We start from the raw sequence: 20,752 nt of genomic DNA on the forward strand, positions 1-20,752 counted from the left end.
TGTGATTATTTTCAGATTTTCTTTTTTCTATTCTATTAATTTCCTCCTTTAAAATGATGTATGTACCACAAAGCAGAGAGAGGGGAACAAGGACAGTGTAGACAACTGGTCATGCTCAGACACACAAAGCTTTAAAAAGTGCTGTCCTTCCCAGAATTCTAGGCAATGGTTTTGTCTTTAAAAAGGCCAGCAGCTGATTGAATTGAAGGAAGCTGACCGTGCTTCCCCAGGAAACTCCAAGAGGAAACGCTGGGGTTCGGCAAGCCTGGCTTTCTTCAGGGCCGCAGCAGACGTACAGAGAGTGAGGAAGAGGAGCAGTGGGCCAGTGCTGGCTACAGCCCACAGGACTGACCATTATCCTGGTCCTGAACTGGGTCCGGAGCTCAGGGACTTTGTGGTCTGGTTCTTCCAGAGAGAATAGAGGCATGGAGCAGCTGGGGAGGGTCCTGACCTGCCTGGGACTGCTCCTCCTCTGCTCTCTGGCCTCCGCTCAAAAGCTCTCGCCCACAGGGAAGAATGTCTGCCTCAGCCCCAGGTACTGAAGGGACTTTATTCAATCTTTATTTAATTTTTAATACCTTGTGTTGTGTTTATGTTTATATATTTTGTGTTTGAATGATATAAAATGTAAAATATAAACCACTGATTTCTCACACTTTCTTAGTTCTAGTATCAATATTTGAATATGTAAATACTACAGCTCTGGAAAAAATTAAGAGACCACTTTAATTTCCGAATCAGTTCATCAGATTTTGCTCTTTATAGGTATATGTTTGAGTAAAATGAACAGCGTTTTATTCTAAAAACTACGGACAGCATTTCTTCCAAATTTCAAATTAAAATATTGTCATTTGGAGCATTTATTTGTAGAAAATGAGAAATGGCTGAAAAACAAAAAAGATGCAGAGCTTTCAAACCTCAAATAATGCAAATTATTAAATAATGCACATTTTTAGTAGTTCAGAAATCAATATTTGGTGGAATAACCCTGGTTTCTGGTAATCACAGTTTTAAAGATTTTTGGATAACTTTATGCCACTCCTGGTGCAAAAAATTCAAGCTTGGTTTGATGGCTTGTTATCATTCATCTTCCTTTTGATTATATTCCAGATGTTTTTAATTTAGTAAAATCAAAGAAACTCATCATTGTTAAGTGGCCTTATTTTTTCCTGTATATACATATTTTAAATATACTTTGTATGACTTAAGATGAGTTTTAGGTTAATTATATATTAATGGTATTTAATAATCTTAAGCTTTAATTTTTATTACTACTATGAATTATTTAGTAAGTACTATGAAAATTAGATATAGGTCGGGCATACATGTTAAGCTATAGGGTTCAACAGGTTTGTTATTTTTTATGTCAACTTGATATTTCCTGTATTTTTATTTGGTGCATTAGGGCACCTTAGAGTAATAGAACTATTACATATTATATGTTAATATCTTTGTTTTAAAAACAATCCTGGATGATGGGTATATATTTTTTAATAACTATGCTGACATGCCAAAAGTCCATACAAGTTGTGACAACACAGAGAACACAGAGAAATGTGCTAATGGCAATGCCATGTAAATTATTGACGTTCGAGTTGGTGAGTAACAGATGAATGAGACATTCTATTTCCCACCCACATTGTTATGTGTTTAACAGAAATGCGTCATGCAAGGCATTACCACCCACAGTGGACAGTGCAGTGGGTCGTTATGATTAGTGACGGACAAGAAATGTCCGGCTAGAATTGTTTCGTGCCTCTGGCTGAAATCAGACATATATCTCACAGATCAATGCAATTTTCTTTAGTCAGTGGCCATATTATTATTATTCCCATGTCCAATGACATTTGGCATGCCAGTGTATTGTGTATCATCAATCACAAAAAATTGTCTCATATTCTTTTATACACAGGGACTCTTCTCTTGTGTGTTGTTCTGGATGGGCCCAGCAGGGTGAAGAGTGCACTATACGTGAGTACAGTTCTTGCACATTTGCACTGATTGATAAAATCTTATTAGATTCTTTATCTGTAATTGTGTACTTGAAGATGCATCATAACAGTTCTCCCATGTTTCCCCAGCACTCTGTGAGGGTGAGAGATCCTGCACACAGGACGAGGTGTGTGCATTTCCAGGAGTATGCAGATGCAAACCTGGCTTCTTTGGGTTCCAGTGTAAGACTCGTGAGTAAAATGTCAATAAGAATTTCCAAGCCAAGATTTAAAAAATATAGTATACTTACAAGAGCCTATGCTTGGTTGCTATGTTCTCTCTACACTTAAGCCACTGTATTTGTCAGAGCCCCACCCACTATATCAGTTGAAGTCATTCCATCATTTCTGTTTGCTGGTTAAAACCACATACAGTACACAGCAGAATTAGCCAGCAGACTTCGTCTGAGGGAGGAATCTGTGGCAAGTCAGCAGATGAGGGAGATACTTTTAAATAATTAATTTTGAGCTTCTACCAGAGTTAAACAAGCTTGTTTGTGTTTTGCCATTTAGCAGAAGCAAACACTAACGTGCGACAGCTTATTTGCATAAAAGTGACATAAAAGAGTTCCACAGGGCTCTATTATGGGGCCCATGGATGAAATGTAAAGTTCAGTTCAAATCTTTGAGATTTTAAACCCTGATGTAGATACACAAAATTATGCAGCTTTAATAATTAGTTGACATTTTAGATACATAAAAAATGCTGTAAAAAACTAAACTTATATTGTAGCAAATGACTGGAGATTAACATTTTTACTTAATGCACATTCACTAAATATTATCTGCATATGATATACATCAGTGGTCTTCAAAACCTACAGGAACAGGGAAAATCTCCAGTAGCAGGGTTGGTGACCCCTAATGTAGAAATACTATATAGTATTTTTTTCGCTCATCTATTGCACATATTCCTTGCAGGCTGTCCACCGGAGTTCTGGGGCTCTGACTGTCGCGAGCTCTGTCGGTGCCACCCTCACGGACACTGTGATGCTGCTACGGGCAAGTGCACCTGCCTACCCACCCGCTGGGGCAACCTGTGCCAGAACAATTGTAAATGCAGTCGCCACGGGCGCTGTGATCCAGTATATGGAAACTGTACCTGTGAAGAGGGCTGGTGGACGTCCACCTGCAGTAAGGCCTGCCAGTGCCACCAGGGCACATCCACCTGCGACCAGACCACGGGGCGCTGCCTCTGTAAAGTAGGCTACTATGGGCTAAAGTGCAGTCTACCCTGCAACTGCAACCTCTCGCCCTGCCTGCAGCAATCAGGGGACTGCCAGTGTGTGAAGGGCTGGTGGGGAAGGAACTGTGACCGCCGCTGCATCTGTGACCTCAGCCACGGAGACTGTGAACAGTACTCAGGAGAGTGTCAGTGTGAGGCAGGCTACAAGCGGCCCTTTTGTCGCGAGACCTGCAGTGCAGGCTTCTATGGGAGAGGCTGTACAGAGAGGTGAGCAGGGCAAGGGACCCAGGATTAAGTTTTTTTTTTTTTTTTTTTTTAGTCAGAATTAACGTTTTATTAACATTTTATTTATTTTATTATGGCTTTATTAATCATTTTGTTATACTGTGTCAAAACATTACTATTCAGTATACAGTATTACCGGGTTCAGGGATTTGTGTTAGCTGTGCAAGTCCTGTGTTTTTGTGGCTACAATACCATCAAATTCTGGGTAACTTTTAAAATAAAGAATAATCAAATACAGACATAGAGCATAAATCAGCATTTTTGTTCTGTGGTATTTGGTTCTGTGGTTAGGTTAGCTTACTTGCTAAGCTACCCCCCCCCTGCAGATACACACAGAAAGCACAGCTGTTTCTGACTAACTAACCTTAGTACTAATAAGAAAAAAAAACAGTTTCTGAGAGTGAATTCTAGATAACAGCTAAATAGTTAACCGCTAACAGGCTAGATGCTAACTGCTAACAGGATGTCCGCTAATAGGCACGTAGCCCGCTATAGCAGCAGGCTACAGGCCAATAATACTCACCTCTGAGCGGCGAAAGAGCTAGCGCTTAGCGTGGTTAGCAGCTTATGCTAATACTGCTCCAGGCTTGAGTCTCAGTGCTGGAGAACTAAACTATAGAACTGAACTATAACGCTGCACCTCAGCAGAGTGGCTTTCAGTGGCTTTACTGCTCCTTACCTGACTGGTAAAATTCATACTAAAGGCATACCGAATTATAAGACCTACTGATGATTTTTTGGGAAATTAAAGGACTTTAGGTGTGCCTTATAGTGCAAAAAATACAGCATATTAAAATATGTTAGGTTCAAAATTCATAATTATGTATTATGCTTATGTATTGCGCATGGCTTTAAATGTCTGTTTATGTTTGTAGCTGTGGAAAATGTGAGGGTGGTAAACCATGTTCGAAGCTGGATGGCGCTTGTGATGGCTGCGCCCCAGGATGGAACGGCACACTCTGCGACCAGCCCTGCCCTCCGGGATACTATGGCAAGCTCTGCCAGAATGTGTGCCCTCGCTGCAGGAGGGGAGAGCCATGCCACATCGAAACAGGAGAGTGCTCACACTGTGACCCAGGCTGGACTGGACCAAGGTATGGAACAACTAATGAACCTCTTATAAATACACTTATAAACACTGCAGCACTGTTAGACTTTAAACATTTGTTTAACCCATGTTTGACCACCTTTTCCTGAGATTCAGTTTATGGACAGATGTCCTGATGTTTTCCTTTAGAATTCTCTAATATAAAGATCCAGCAAAACAGGCCAAAATCATGATACTTCCACCATGTTTTACAGATGGGATAAGGTTCTTATTCTGGAATCCAATGTTTTTTTCTTTTTCCAAACATAATGCTTTTCATTTAAACCAAAAAGTTATATTTTGGTCTCATCTATCCACAATAATGGGGAACTCATGAACATTAAATTTATCCAGTGTGAGAGAGGCCTTCAGTTGCTTAGAAGATACACTGGGGACCTTTGTGACCTCACTAGCTGTTACACACTTTGCTCTTGGAGTAATGTTTGTTAGTTGACGACTCCTAGGGACGGAAACACTGGTCTCGAATTTCCTCTACTTGTACATAATCTGTCTAATTGTAGATTGGTGGAGTCCGAACTCTTTTGAGATAGTTGTGTAACCTTTTCCAGCTTCATAAGCATCAACAACTCTTTTTCTGAGGTCCTCAAAAATCTTCTTTGTTTGTCCTATAACATAAACATGTGTTGTGTAGAGCAAACCTTCTTAAAGCTGAGTTCTTAAAATGGGGTCACATTATGAAAACACCTGACTTTAATTTCACCTTCAAACTAACTGCTAATCATAGAGGTTCAAATATGTAGTAGTATGTAGTAATAAACCACAGTTAGTTCCGACCCTACAATGTGATTGGTTGTGAGTGCCGTTATCAGCCAGTAATGCACTTTAACCAAAGCTCTCCATACACATACAGGTAACATAGCAACGGTGCAGCGCTAACCAGTTGAACAGCGCAGCTACATGCAGGAATGGAACTATTTTATCACGGAGTGTTTATAACCAAACAAATAAAATTTTTCTCATCCTATTTCAGTAAACAGTGATAATGGAATTATGGTGTAATTGCAATAATACACTCGAGGTTTGTGCTATAAAATGTAATACTGGAACTGCTGCTGCATAGTTCTCTGCAGTCTTGACTTTCTGCTCTGTTCTTTTTCTTCCAGGTGTAGCCAGCCATGCCCTGAGGGTACCTTTGGGGACAGTTGTCGCTTCCTCTGCAGTCCCTGCTATCACGGCCGCTGTGACCACGTGACAGGAAATTGTGTCTGCCACTCTGGCTTTCAGGGTGTGAGGTAGGTTTTTGTAAGGAGGAATTGAAAGTGTGTCTGCTTTCACAATTTTTTTTTTCATTTATTTTACAAATCTGTATTCATTGCAGGTGCAACAGTTCTTGTCCTGATCGCCTGTATGGAATAAACTGTTCCTTGGCTTGTGATTGTGGAGATGATGTGTGCCATCCTGCAACCGGTGCCTGTCCATACAGTATGTGCATAAGGACCTTTTATAATACGCTTTTTACACAATTTAAACAAATTACCTAAATCACGTAAAATGTGTATTTTGGTATATCTGTCTACCAGGCAGTCGTGCAGCACTTCTCACAGGGCTTCTGATTCCGCTGCTGCTTATTATCCTCGCTTTACTGTTCTGTTGTTGCTGTTGTGGAAGTCCAGCTGATGGAAAGCACAGGTGAGATTTCTAATACAGATCAATACAGTATAACATTTCATTGTACATATACAGCTCTGGAAAAAAGAGACCACTTCAGTTCCTGAATCAGTTTCTCTGATTTTGCTATTTTTAGATATATGCTTGACAAAATAAACATTGTCATTTAGAGCATTTATTTGCAGAAAATGAGAAATGGCTGTAAAGATGCAAAGCTTTTAGACCTCAAATAATGCAAAGAAAACATCATATTCATAAAGTTTTAAAAGTATAGAAATCAATATTTGGTGGAATACCCTGGTTTTTAATCACAGTTTTCAAATATCTTGGCATGTTCTCCTCCACCAGTCTTACACACTGCTTTTGGATAACTTTATGCCACTCCTGGTGCAAAAATTTCAGCAGTTCAGCTTGGTTTGATGGCCTTATCCATCTTTCACTTGATTTTATTCCAGATGTTTTCAATTTGGTAAAATCAAAGAAACTCATCATTTTTATGTGGTCTCTTATTTATTTCCAGAGCTGTATATTTTTAGCAGCATAATATGTTGTTTGTTCTGTAGAGCAGCATATGATTTTGGTCTTGTTTTGTCTGATCCACAGGGTGGCAGTAGGGGATGGGAGCACGACCGGCCGCATGAAGCATCATGTCTACACAGTGCTAGCTAACATGAGCGCAGCCATGCCGTGCCTCACCTTCTGGTCCTCTGGGCTGCCCAGGGTTACAGGTCAGATGCTTTTAAAAAAAGTAACACTTGTGATGCCAAACTTTATGTTCAAGAGTTATGACGTTAACTAATGTTTGCTGGCCATTGATACAATGTTAAATCAATGGACTGCTTTTTAAACTTGTGAAATTGTGGATTTTTTAACGATGGAAAATCAATTTGGTTGGAGAAAGATGTGCAGAATTAATGTCAATTATTATTACACATATTTTGTATTAAAACCCCATTTAGAACGGTACAAAATATGTATTTATATAGCTGGGGTATACTATATTCTTATATATATTATCATCTTTATGACTTACTGTATGATAAAGTGGTGGCAAGTGATGTTCTGTGTTATTTCCTCAGTGTCTCATCATGATCCGGAGCTCACCTTTAACCACAGCTTTATTGAGCCTCCTTCCTCTGGCTGGGTCACTGACTCCTTTGAGACTGATGAGGATGGAGAGGCACTGTACTGTCTCCCACCCAGAGAAGGTGCTCTCTCTCTGTCTCTCTCTTTTTTTCTCTCTTGATTGTCTTGAGTAAACTAGCTACTCACATACTTATGGGGTGTAAGTAAATATCGATATATCGAAGTATTGCAACATTTTGTTTTGTAATACTGTATTTATTTTTAAAAATTCATTATCGAAACTTAATTATTTGCTTAGCTGTAAAGATTGGTGTCAGAAGTGGTTCATTTTGTTTTGTGAATTAACCGTGACCATGAAATAGCAGTTTTGTTAGATCTATCCACTGTTCTGACTTTTTTCTGATTTTATAATTGTGCTTTTATAATTATAACAATTGAAACAATTGCAATATATCATATTGTTTACAGTATTGCAACATATTGTGATATATCTTAGTTAGTAGCACACAAAATGACTGAGTATCAAAGGATAATATTGCTGTCGTTAATAACAGTATTATTGCGATACTGTGATCCTGTGATACTAAATATATCACAAGACAATTCTCCATGAATTTTCATCTGTGATACCAAAGAGGATAAATACTTCTAAATAGGCAAATACCAGGAATTATGGATTAATGGGTGTCAGTTTCACAGAATTCGACAAGCAATTTTTTTTACTGCATGTTAGCACAAGCACATGGAATAATGTCAAATGGGTTAGTGGGAGTTTTAGAGAAATTCAGAGTGCCTGCGTTTCAATACAAATATTGATATTTGACACCACATATTAATAATGCATTGCAAATGAAAACTATGTAATTAATTGCAATATCAATATTTTGATATTGCAATATCCTAATAATGATACTTGCTTTACTGTACTTTATTGTACAACATATGGACATGACCGCAATCATTTTTGCTGACAATCATATTGTCTGTTTGTTTTCATATGAGTGAACATCTCCAATATTTTAGTTGGGCTAGTGCACCAACAACTCAACAACTCAGTTTGGAAATACAGGGTTGTTTTTCAAGTTTTTGCTAAAAATTTAAATCCAAATCTGTTTCTCTTCTGCTAACAGACATCCCAGCTGTGGCTGGAGGTGAGTTCCAGGAGCTGAGCTCGAAGTGCAACGTCTTTCCTGACCCGTCTGCGTTCAGCACTGAGGACATGTCTCTGGCGTTTGGCATTCCCCGCACCTCCAGCATCGCCAAGTCCAAGCGGCCTTCCGTCTCCTTCGCTGAGGGCACCAAGTTCAGCCCTAAGGAGCGGCGAGGCTCAGGCCAGGAGCTGCCTGCTAATGCACGGAAGCCTAAATCCCCCTGGGGAGTGCTGATGCTCTCTGCGCTGCAGGGGGGAAACCAAGGGCAGGTGGAAGGAGAGAAGGAAGAGGGCACAGATGAGGGTAATGCATCTACAGAGGACCAAGAGTCTGGTTTACCACCTGAGGCTTCGGAAACAGAGCCAGCCTTAAGGACTCATCTGACTGTTCCGGGCAGCAGACGGCGCACCCTCTCCAACACCAAGAAACACCTCCAGCCACAGGCCTCCTCTGATGGCCAGGAGGCAGATAAAGAGGCAGATAAAGTGACCACTGTCTACATGACTGTAGGCAAGGCTGCTCATGTCGTAAAGTCAGAGAGCAGTTCTGAAGGGCCAGTGCAGGCCATGCTACGCAGACTAGGTAGTCTCCAAAGACAACGTGAGGAAGCAAACCGGCCTAAAGGTAAAAACCCAGCCGTGACAAAACCCCCTCGCAGGAAACTAGGGGCACGGGCCAGTGTTTGGGAGCAGGCTGCCGGGGGAAGCACATCTGAGGTGGTCATGAAAAAGCCCAGTCGCAAGAAACGCAACTCAGCGGGGGAAACAGAAACCCCACGTGAGAACAGCGCCACCAAGAGGCCCCTGTCCTCCAGTCTCATGAGTGTTCCTGAAAGCCCCTTGCGAGAGTCACGGGTGAGCACGGACCCAAGTGCAACTTCTGAACAAGACACACAGTTAGATGCAGGTTATGAGACAGTGGCTCCATCTGAAGAGGCCTCCACTCAATCAGAGGTCATTATTAATGAGACTCTGGCAGTGCAGGAGGACGGACCCAATTACGAGAATGTGTATATATATCCTTCTTGAGGGAGGTTAGATTCTTTACCATCACTGAAAATTAATGGAGTTTTAACTTTTAAAAACGTCAGTAATCTGGCTCCCTTCAGGTTTATTGAACATTTATTGAACTGTGAATAGTAATTTAACTACAATTTAAGTAGTAAAGCAAAGGATTACTGATCAACTAACTTTCTATTTGATGTTTAAGTTAAGTTTAAGTAACTTCACATTTTAAGAGAGACAGTTTATTCGTTTTTTAGGTTAGAATACTGTTTTTTTTACATTGATTAAACTACATCTTCATCATTTTTTTATAGCAAATACACAATTATCCACCTAATTATGATGTAAAACAATTTTCCCAAAGTTTCCCAATACCATGTGTACCTCCCAGTTTATCTACTCATGAAATTTTAAGAATTTTTATCAATGGGTTGTTGAAATTTGTTTACAAATACATTTTCCTTTTTTTCTGTGTACTTTAAATGTCTTTTTAAATCCTCATACTTTAAACTGGAATATTCATTAGTTGTCATTCCAGTTGCTGGTGCTAATGCTTTTTTAGGAAATAATGAGAATACCAAAGAAGAATATGGCATAAGAAAAGACATGCCATAACACGTGTAAATAGGTCACATAAGGTAGATTATTAATTGTCTTTTTAAACTAATATAAAGGACCATTAAGGATTATAAAATGCCTGTAGAAACTCATAATATGATCAGGATGTATCCACAGATATTAAGGAAACATTATGAATTTAAGCTCTGGCAGCTCTCGACAGTAAAAAGTTTTTTTTCTATTTGAACCATGCTGTATGTCACGGAACCTGTATGGGATGTTATTGATCAAAGACAAACATGCTGTATAAAATCATACGTCTGTTGCTTGAAAAGTAAAATGTTCTTTTTTATTTTAAAGCATACATGTGGGTGGTCCTATACAAAAAATGTGTAGTTTAAAGTGTTTTTAGAGGGTAGAGTTCCAGAACATATTTACAGGATCTAACCAGTATAGATTTTAGAGAGACCTTTACCCTGTACCTGTGAATTGACCAGCCTGCACCCATTACATGTAGGTCATCTATGAACAAAAGTACGAACAGACATGTTCTGACAAAAAAAGTTGGAAATGTATGGGATTTTCTTATACCATAAGTCTGGTGTCCATATGTAGCATTTTTATTTTTGAACTGGAGTTGGAAGATCATTACACAGTTGCTCAATATGTCTGGATCATTGTCCTGCTGCAGAACCCAAGTACGCCTGAGCTTAAGGTCACAAACTGATGGCCGGACATTCTTCTTCAGGATTTTCTGGTAGAGAGCAGAATTCATGGTTCCATCAATTACAGCAAGTTGTTCAGGTCCTAAAGCAGCAAAGCAGCCTCAGACCATCACACTACCACCACATGTTTGACTTTCAGTATGATTTATGCCAAATGTAACGAGACACACACCTTCCAAAAAGGTCCACTTTTTCTTTAGCAGAACTATAGAAGAAATCTATAATTGGACACCAATTATTTGGGATAGGTCAACAATTGTAAATTTATTTTTCTGTGTAAACATCCCTTTTAAGTTTGAATATAGACATTAATTGGTGATTGGTATTTTTTTATTATACTAAATACAAGCACAACATCATTCTGTAGTTTTACAGGCAGACTCATCTCTTCTCTGCTCCTGGTTTGTCTGGGCAGCCCAACCAGTATTTGCCAATAGGTCTTGGGTATGGAGGAAAGGTGCGGTCGACTCGCTTGGTCCTCAAATCTACTCTGTAGTACTGGTCTGTAAACAAATCAGAGAGATAAATAAGGGCATCATACTGTATGTAGTTTATGTATATCATACTAGGTATTTTTAACATGAGAGGAAATGTGGATATTATTCAGATTTCTGGATAAAGTACCTCCTTTAAAGAAGTAGACACTCTGTAAAGGCTGGCTCCTGCGCAGTATGTCAGTAGCCAGGTCCTCAGTAGGGTTGTATCTGTTGTCATAATCATAGTCATACTGCCGTCTGTGATCGTTCCTTCGTCTGTCCTGGTCTCTCCAGTGCTCCTGTCCGTACCTCTGAGCAAACTCCTGCCCAATGCTGATACCCCTCTCAGCCATAGTGTCCCAGTAAGGAGATCGGTTCTGCCTGCGTCTGGAGCCCCACTGCTGACCCCGCTGTTGACCCCACTGCTGATCCCACTGTTGACCCCTTTGTTGGCTCCACTGCTGATCATCATCCTGACGTCTTCTACTGGGCCTTTGTAAAGGTCTAGACGATACATACAACCTTCCAGCTAGCACAGCATCCACTGGGGCTTTGATACCAATCCAGTCCTTATCAATGAAGTGGTGGCTGCCATGATGGTTTGGTACTGAAAGAAAACAGCAAATATGTCTTACTAAAGCTTTGCATTTGGGTTTAAATGCAATTTTTCAAAGACAGTACATTTTTTTAAGTACTAGACTGTATTACCTAATAAATATACTGTATGTTAATAATAGCCTAATTTTATAGTGGGCAATGGAAGTGTTGCCATTCCTATGTTTGTATTTTTGTATGTAGCATGTAAATATGTAGTATGTGAAGATGGTTGATTGTATTGCCAAATCATTACAAGAGAAAACCATTACAAGAAATGACTTGGCAATACCAATAGGTTAAATATCAAGTTAAATGTAGTAAATAAATCCTGAGCACTTTGAAACAAGGGCTGCACAATATTGGAAAATCCCTGACATACAGCTCTGGGAAAAAATAAGAGACCACTTAAAAATAATGGGTTTCTTTGATTTTACCAAATTGAAAACCTCTGGAATATAATCAAGAGGAAGATGGATGATAACAAGCCATCAAACCAAGCTGAACTGCTTGAATGTTTGCCCCAGGAGTGGCATAAAGTTATTCAAAAGCAGTGTGTAAGACTGGTGAAGGCGAACATGCCAAGATGCTTGAAACTGTGATTAAAAAACTAGGTTATTCCACCAAATATTGATTTATGAATATGAACATGTTTTCTTTGCATTATTTGAGGTCTGAAAGCTCTGCATCTTTTTTGTTATTTTAACTATTTCTCATTTTCTGCAAATAAATGCTCTCAACGGCAATATTTTTATTTGGAATTTTGGAAAAATGTTGTCCGTAGTTTATAGAATAAAACAACAATGTTTATTTTACTCAAACATATACCTATAAATATAAAATCAGAGAAACTGATTCAGAAACTGAAGTGGTCTCTTATTTTTTTCCAGAGCTTTATATTTTATATATATACATTGCAATATATTTTTCTCTGCAATATATTGTGCAATAATTTAAATTGTAATTTATTTTTTGTGTCCAGATTTGATACATTGCATTAAACATTTAATATGTTTTTTAATTTGAATTGCAGTGTGACTATTGCATGTGTACACATTGTGATGACGATGCTCAAGCAAAATATTGTGCAGCCCTAATTTCCACTTTAATAATGTCAAAGTGCAAGTTGCTTACATCCACTGAAGAGCTGGTTAAAGTACTCTGTCCAGCCGTCATAATACAGGTCGGTGTATCGGCTGAAGAGGGCCGAGGGGGAACTCCTGTGCAGCTGAAAGCACTCTTCATGGGAAGGCTGGTGCTTAAACTCATACTGGTAATAACGATCACCTTGGGAGTTTTGTTTTTGAGAAAGCAGAGCATGAATTTGGGAAGAGAAAACAGAGTGAAGGGAAAACTGATATTTTCAGGAGGAGCTCTAACCTTTGAAAAAGTAAACCTTCTCCTTGCCGTGGTGGCTGTGAGCAGGGATGGCAAAGGCAGCATCCAAATGATCTGGTATTTTTTCAAAACCCACAGAGATGTCCCTCGGGAAATCTTCATCCAGGACTCCATTGTCGAACCTCCAGTACTGGTTACCCTATTTGTTATGACAACATATCTTGTCATATGGTTGATATCAGACCAGAACTATGCATTTTATTAAAATGGCAACTTTACAAAAAAGGTAAAAAGAAGAACAACAAGAACAACTGTTAAATTGACAGGCCAAAAAGACAAAAACTAAATGTGCATTTATCTACCTTGAAGATGTAGGTCTTCCCTTGGCAGTTTATGCGAGTGAATGCTGCATTAATAGGACCTTTTATTCCCCAGATGTCTTCAATAAGCTTCGGGTAACCAGGCAATACTGACTTATCATCCAGTTCAAAGAAATACTTCCCTGTTAACACAACACTGAGCATTCAGCCATATCAAACCTAGACAATTGTATTAAATTAAAAGTTAAAAAGCAAAAATGTTTTGTGATTCTAAAATGGTCTTTGGCCTTCACATTAATAGTTAGATAACATTTTAACTGTGTGAAGATTTTTTATAGTCATGTAGTATCAATAGAACAATTAGTAATAAATGCGTGCAAAAGTGTGAAATAGCTACAGGAGTACAATTTCCAAACACTGGATAGGGCTTTTTGCCCCACCCGCTCCTTCCCTAGATGTGAAGCTCATACGGTTGCCAGATTAACACATTGGCAAGCGATGACAAGTTTTATTCTGTAGCTGATCAGTAAAAATATATACATTTCATTGTCCAAAATTCCGATCTCTACTATGCTAGTGGTGGTATTAAAACATCCAGCTGTGGTTAGCAACCTTACTGAAGCTCAGTGATTATCTGTTCAGCAGAAAAATATAAGCAGCTCGCCCGTTTCCATGGCTTAAGCACAGTTTATGCAAGCTGTTGAGAGTCGGGGAACGATGAAGGGCAGATTTGGAGGCCAAAACCCACATCGAATACCGTGATGACAGCACAAAGCTCAAATAAGAAAATACTAGCATAAGCTCTGTTAAAAAACAGGTGCCAGTGCTTAAACTTAAAATTCTTTCTTAATATCTGATGATACATCCTAATTTTGTTGAGTTATTACAGAACATATAATCCACATCAGGACTTAATGCAGCATCAGTAGGCAGTCAACACACTCAGAATGAAAGGAGGAAAGGAGCATGACCTAGTATGATTATCGGGCAATAGTGTAAACTTTTAACTTCAATTATATGATTTTTTATAAATCTTTTTATGTTGTTCTGCTATGAATAGCTTTTAATATATAACATGTTGGCACTTTTATATTGTGGAGTCTACACTGGGAGTCATTAAAGTAATGCTTAAAATATGTTGTGTGTAGAACTGGTAGAAGAATTTAAGCCATGCATTGTGTTTTATCACTCACCCCTAAAGGCATAGACAGAGCCATTTTTGAGCTGCATGAATGAATCGAATGGCCTTCCACTGCATATCTCAGCATCAGGGTCTGGAGCTGGCGGTGTCGTAGTGTTCTCATCACCCGGTGGCGAAGGTACCACAGTCCTCTGCGGGGGAGCTGGTACAGTTCTCATCGGTGAGGGTAGTTCAGTTCTCATCGGTGGGGGTAGTTCAGTTCTCATTGGTGGGGGTAGTTCAGTTCTCATCGGTGGGGGTAGTTCAGTTCTCATCGGTGGGGGTAGTTCAGTTCTCATCGGTGGGGGTAGTTCAGTTCTCATCGGTGGGGGTAGTTCAGTTCTCATCGGTGGGGGTAGTTCAGTTCTCATTGGTGGGGGTAGTTCAGTTCTCATCGGTGGGGGTAGTTCAGTTTTTAGCGTTGGTGTTGGTACAGTTCTTATTGGTGTATATTGGAGTGTTCTCAGCGGTGGGGGTTGTTTAGTTCTTAGTGGTGGTGGTACAGTTGTAAATGGTGGGGGTGGCACAGTTCCTTGTGGTGAATAATGTAGAGTTCTTAATGGGGATTGTGGCAGAGTTCTCAGTGGTGGGGGTGGTACAGTTCTCTCCAGTGTAGGTGGCACCATTGTGCTGTTCTCTTCATCTTCAGGAAAAGATGGGAAAGTGTCTCCACGGGCTGTGAATCCAGATGAACAGTAAAAGTTCCTTTAGAAGATGACTACTTACTACATATCTCTACATGTATCTTTTCTATTACAATTACCTTTCTCCATTTTTTTTTACACTAAACTGAGACAATTCATAAGATAATCATTAAGATAATGATTGGTGTTTATGAGCTTATCTCTTTAAAAATCCTTAAACCCTAAAAATAACTATAGGTTCTCTGTGTGTGTAGAAATAAAGTAAAATATAGCCGCAAGCGGCAATCATCGGGTTCAAGCACCAACTTGCAGAATGGTGCCTACTGGAGCATTGAATGGTGATGTGTAAGAAGGTCTAATATGATTGGAGATGCCCTGTCACATTTAGAAATTATCAAGTTTTTCACCTGTTATTAATGTTGAGCAGAGGCCTTTCAACCTGATCAGTGCTTAAATTCACATGTAAATCTAGTGAACTTTGTAGGATATTCATTAAGTGAGTTAGAACTAGTCAAAAGGTGTCTACATGTTATTGGTATTGTAGTATCTTGAGCTGTGATGCCATGTAGATGCATGAAATAAGTCTTCGCTGATACTGTTCTTTGTATATAAGAAAATTTATTACAGAAAAAAGAATAATTAGTACAAAAGATAACAGCATCATTAACAAGCAAACCGGTTTTGCTTGGAGAGAGGTTTCCCCAATCTGATCCATAGCTCTCTCTCCTTTTTCCCTTTGCGTTCAAGGGCTTTTATACCTCAGACCACAGCATATCACATTTCTTTACCATAAAAGGACATGTATATGTTTCAGGCAAAGTAAAAGTAGGAAACAGATGTGGGGTGTTCTTGGCTCTTAGCCCACATTCCAACATCTCTCAGGACCCTCAGTCCAGGCAAACCCAATGACCCAGCATTCTCTTTTGCACAGACAGACTCCTTAATAGATTTTCATATGGAATACAGTGTTTTACCATTTTAATACACCACAGTATTGATCAGGTGGCTTCAACCAGAATGTTCACAAAGTGGTATTCAGATTGACCTTTGAACCTTTGCAGAACAAGCTGAAATGTTTGACCAAACAAGTTTAAATTAACACAAAGGAGTGAATGTTCTGATATGACATGTAATTACGAAGTTATTATAAATCTAGTTCTGAATTAAATGGCGCTTCATCAAGCACCAACTAGCACAATGGTGCCTACTAGAGCATAGGATGGTGATGTGTAAGAAGGTCTAACACAATTGGAGACATTCTGTCACATTTAAAATGATCAAAAGTCTTTCACCTGTTATTAATGTTGAGAAGAGGCACAAAGGAGTGAATGTTCTGATATGACATGTAATGTCAAGTTATTCTTAATCTAGTTCTGTATTAAATGGCGCTTCATCAGAGTGATATTGTACAGAGGTCTTTAACATTGTGAGATTACAGCAAATACTGCAGAGTTACAGCAATTTAGGTTAGAAATTCCAAGGACGCACAGATTGCTTGATGCCTGGAGAGTATTGTATGTGAAATTTTCACAAATGTTTTTAATGAACATTTACCTAGAGACTCTACAGTGTGCAGCAAGACTGAAATGGAGGTGATAGGCCAAATATCCAGAGAGTAGTTTCAATATAGCTATTTACAAACAATTAGCAATTATGAATGAACAAAGCACTTAGTTGTATTGAGAAATTTGTCAGAGCCACTGTACTAAATATGGCAAAAACAATTAGATGTCAAAATAGTACAGCATGATTGACATATACTCGTTTTTTTGGAACAGCGCCCCCCAGTGGGCGGATTGTTTCAGCACTTTGCAGGTCACTACAGTGTCTCCACCTGAACATAACTGCCAAATATCATCCAGATTGGGCAACATTCAGCCTGCCAAAATGTCTGCTGAATGCTGATTGGCTGATGGTGTTCAGCCATGTTGATTGATTAAGTTGCCCTTTGAACATCCTTTAGAGGCTGTATGATAGATTCTGCATGCAAAGTTTCAACTTGCTAGGTTGCACGGTTGCTGAGAAACAGTGCTCCAAATTTACCTCTTGAAGTGAATGGGGCATATATCCGGAAGGACTAATTTGCATATGGCGGCCATATTGTTTACATATTTCAACTTTTTCTTAATGAATATTGAAGCGCATGCTCTCACGAGTGTTTTGATACCAAACATGCCAGGATTGGTCAAAATTCCTAGGACTACTTTGCAAAAGTAGGTTTTGCATATTATGCAAATTAGCAAAAAATCTATATAGACGGAAGTGCATGGTCGAAATTGGAAAGTTGTTGGTATTGACCCAAGGAATCCATCAAAAAAAGAATTTTGAATGTAGGTCTTATGGTTTTTGAGTTATTGAGAAAATTGTGAAAAATGAATTTCCTTGTTTATAGCGCCACCACTTGACCAATCGGTGCCATTTTTGTTGTCCACCGAGATGCACTGATCCTACATCTACCTACCAAGTTTCATTTCTCTATGACTTACGGTTTAGGCTGCACAACTGTTTTTTCAGGAGAAAAAGAATAATAATAATAATAAGAAGAAGAAGAAAAATCTTAGCAAAAACAATAGGGTTCTACGCACCTTCGGTGCTTGAACCCTAATTATCAACTCTTACCCAAAATGTGGCACAGAGACTCATAATCACTGCAGCAGCTCCGGTAGTATGTGCACATCGAGTCACACTGGCATGATTTTGTCGCATCAAAGCCATTTTCACATCGTTCCATACAAGACTCTGACAGGCAAAAGACACAGAAAGAGAGAACATTAGTGTAAAAATATAGAAAAACCCAAATTAATATCCTAAATAGTGATCGACCGATATACCGGCCGGCCGATTATGCCCATTTTTTAGATAATCGGCATCGGCCGATATCTTTGCCCACAAGGCCGATTTTTTAATGAATGCTTCAGGCTCTGCTATGGGCAGCACTTTGTGCTGTTCTGCAGTGAAGTTATTAGAGCTCCCCCTAGTGTCCATTTCACCATCCTACTGACACACAGCAGAGGAGCTGAGAAACTCCGTTCCCCAGAACCTGCAGAGTTTCAGACAGAGCTGCAGAGAACGGCTTCACTTCAGCTTCTACTGGATCCAGACTGGATCCGACTGGCTTTAGTAATGAGCAGTGGAGCTTCTGTGTTAGACGGAATTTTAGTGTCTAGTAGCCTCTGTGCTAGCTAAAGCTAACAGGAAAGTTTACGCTAACGGGCTAGATTACCGGCTAGCTAACACTAACAGCTAGCTAACGCTAACCGGCAAACTAACGCTAACGGACTAAATTATCGGCTAGCTAACGCTAACAGCTAGCTAACGCTAAACGGCAACCTAACGCTAACGGGCTATATTGCCTGCTAGCTAACGCAAACCGACTAGCTAACGCTAAGCAGCAAGCTAACTGGCAAGCTAACGCTAACGGGCTACTTTACTGGCTAGCTAACGCTAACTGCTAGCTAACACTAGCCGGTTACTTTAGCTCAGCTCAGCTAATTCAGCTAACCTACAGGAGAGAAACTCCTGTTCATGGTGTAAATTTAGAACAATGTGTGCTGAAACCAATTCACTTAAACAAAACACAAACAAAACGCTCAATACAGCCAAACAATTAAACAGTGGGGGAATCCCAGCTCCCTGGCCAGTAAATGTATCCTTTGCATTTATATGACGTTGTGTGTTCATATCGTAAATACAGTATTCTGCATGTTTTGAATGCATTAATAATTCGGACTAGCTGAAATGTGGAATGTACCAACCTTGGTAGCAATTTAAACAAAATAGCTAGTCAACTTATCACTTCTTCATTGCTTTCATCAGGTATAAATGAAAGATTTTTTTAATTGTGTGCCTTGGTGCTAAAATGTGGAAGTAGTGTGTTAAATAAAAGTGATTAATTAAGGTTGGTGTGGTGTGGGTATTGTAATGCAGGTGTAAGGTGTGGCTGCTTTAATTACTAAATGGCACATTCTGTGGTGAGGTACTTTAAAAAAGTTTAACATGATGAAAAAATAATTTCTTTGTATTATTTATTTTCACAGATGGCAGCCACACACTCCACTGGATATCATCTTTTGAGAGGAAGCTGTGGCAGCCTGCTCAAGGCATAGACTGGACTATTTACACTGAAAAGAACTGCTTTCCCACAGGTCATATTCTCTTATTACTGACTGAGGTAAGATAATATTGTTGTAGTTTTTATGTGTCAGTATTTTACCCATATTCTGTGTGTGTTTTAAATAAACTGTATATGGGATTCCATTGTCTCTTCTTTTTTATACTGCACACTTTCCAAATGTAAAAGCATCTCAAACATTAAATCTTAAAGCCATTGGAATTTAAGTGAGTTCAGAGTACTAAACTATTTTAATAGTGTAATTTCAAATGGCTTACATGTGTATCATTATTGTGAATAAATGGGGGAAAATACAGGCTATAAATCATTAGGTACACTGGTGCTTGTTTGTGAATTTACTATATTTCTCCATAATTACGACCTAAAATGTCTTTAGATTTTCACACAAGTCCTAAATGTAGATTAAGAGAACCCAATTTAACAAATGAGACAAAAGTATTATACTTGGTTATTTATTTATTGAATAAATGATCAAGTATTATATATTTTTGAGTGGCAAAAGCCTGTGAATCTTCTATCTGGTGTGCCCCCCAACATTAACTTCAGGTCATTCCACAACATTTCGATTGGACTGAGGTCAAAACTTTGACTTTGTCATTCCAAAACATTAGCTGTATTCCTCTTGAACCATTCTTTGGTAGAATGATTTTTGCCTAGGGTCATTGTCTTGCTACATGACCCACCTTCAGATGTTCTGACTTTTTCCTTTGCAATTCAATTTTCAAATGTTTACAGCATCATCACTAACCCTTGCCTTTTGACTGCCATTACTCCATTCAATGTAGCAAAAAAAAAAATCTAAATAGCGTTTCTTGCCATGTCTGACATTAGCACTCTTACTGATTTGAGGCTTTAACCACACCCTTGACAATTTTCAGAATTTTCATAATCAACTAACATATAAAGTCTTTCATACCCTTTGCAGTCCAGGCGGTGGCTAGCAGTGCTAGCAGCAGTTGCAGCTCCAGCTTCATGTCTGTCAGAGAGAGTTACTGAGAGCACTGGAGATGGAGGGGCAGTGAGGCCTCCAGATCAGTGGACTCTGATGTCACTCACCTTGTTTTGTTTACTTGAACTTGTTGCCAAATCTTTTGCTCGTTCAACACAAGTAATCATTAAACTGAGATACCACCAGACAGAATTCAACAACAACTCTACTAGAATTTTTCTATCATTGCGTGCAGCACTGTGAATGTTCATTAAACTATTCTGCTTCATTAAGCCACTTATTATGAAATGTAAAAGTGTGAAATTAAATTGACGTTCATGCTGTTCCCTATAATAGAGGGTGCGAAGAGAGAGGCTAAATGAATGTAGCCATGCAGATAAGTCTGATCACACCTTTGTTTATTTTTATGTAGTACAA

The 20,752-nt window shown here is 39.1% G+C and overlaps 2 protein-coding genes across 2 annotated transcripts; one reads left to right on the forward strand and one right to left on the reverse strand.

Moving 5' to 3' along the window:
- Window positions 1-267: 267 nt before the first annotated feature.
- scarf1 (scavenger receptor class F, member 1) lies at window positions 268-11,034 on the forward strand. Its single transcript, XM_007260879.4, has 11 exons — window positions 268-535; window positions 1,913-1,971; window positions 2,082-2,183; window positions 2,913-3,444; window positions 4,338-4,556; window positions 5,674-5,802; window positions 5,889-5,992; window positions 6,091-6,199; window positions 6,782-6,906; window positions 7,258-7,386; window positions 8,395-11,034. The coding sequence occupies exons 1-11, from the start codon at window positions 426-428 to the stop codon at window positions 9,441-9,443; spliced, it is 2,667 nt and encodes an 888-aa protein (XP_007260941.3). The 5' UTR covers window positions 268-425; the 3' UTR covers window positions 9,444-11,034.
- On the reverse strand, window positions 10,938-20,412 carry vtna (vitronectin a). Its single transcript, XM_007260880.4, has 8 exons — window positions 20,303-20,412; window positions 17,874-17,993; window positions 14,624-15,286; window positions 13,473-13,612; window positions 13,153-13,309; window positions 12,907-13,059; window positions 11,327-11,785; window positions 10,938-11,205 (listed from the first exon to the last, which is right to left on the reverse strand). Exons 1-8 carry the CDS (start codon window positions 20,358-20,360, stop codon window positions 11,084-11,086), a joined length of 1,872 nt encoding a protein of 623 aa, XP_007260942.3. The 5' UTR covers window positions 20,361-20,412; the 3' UTR covers window positions 10,938-11,083.
- Window positions 20,413-20,752: the final 340 nt, after the last annotated feature.

The sequence above is a fragment of the Astyanax mexicanus genome, chromosome 18, assembly GCF_023375975.1.
Source record: "Astyanax mexicanus isolate ESR-SI-001 chromosome 18, AstMex3_surface, whole genome shotgun sequence".
Classification (NCBI taxonomy): Eukaryota; Metazoa; Chordata; class Actinopteri; order Characiformes; family Acestrorhamphidae; genus Astyanax; species Astyanax mexicanus.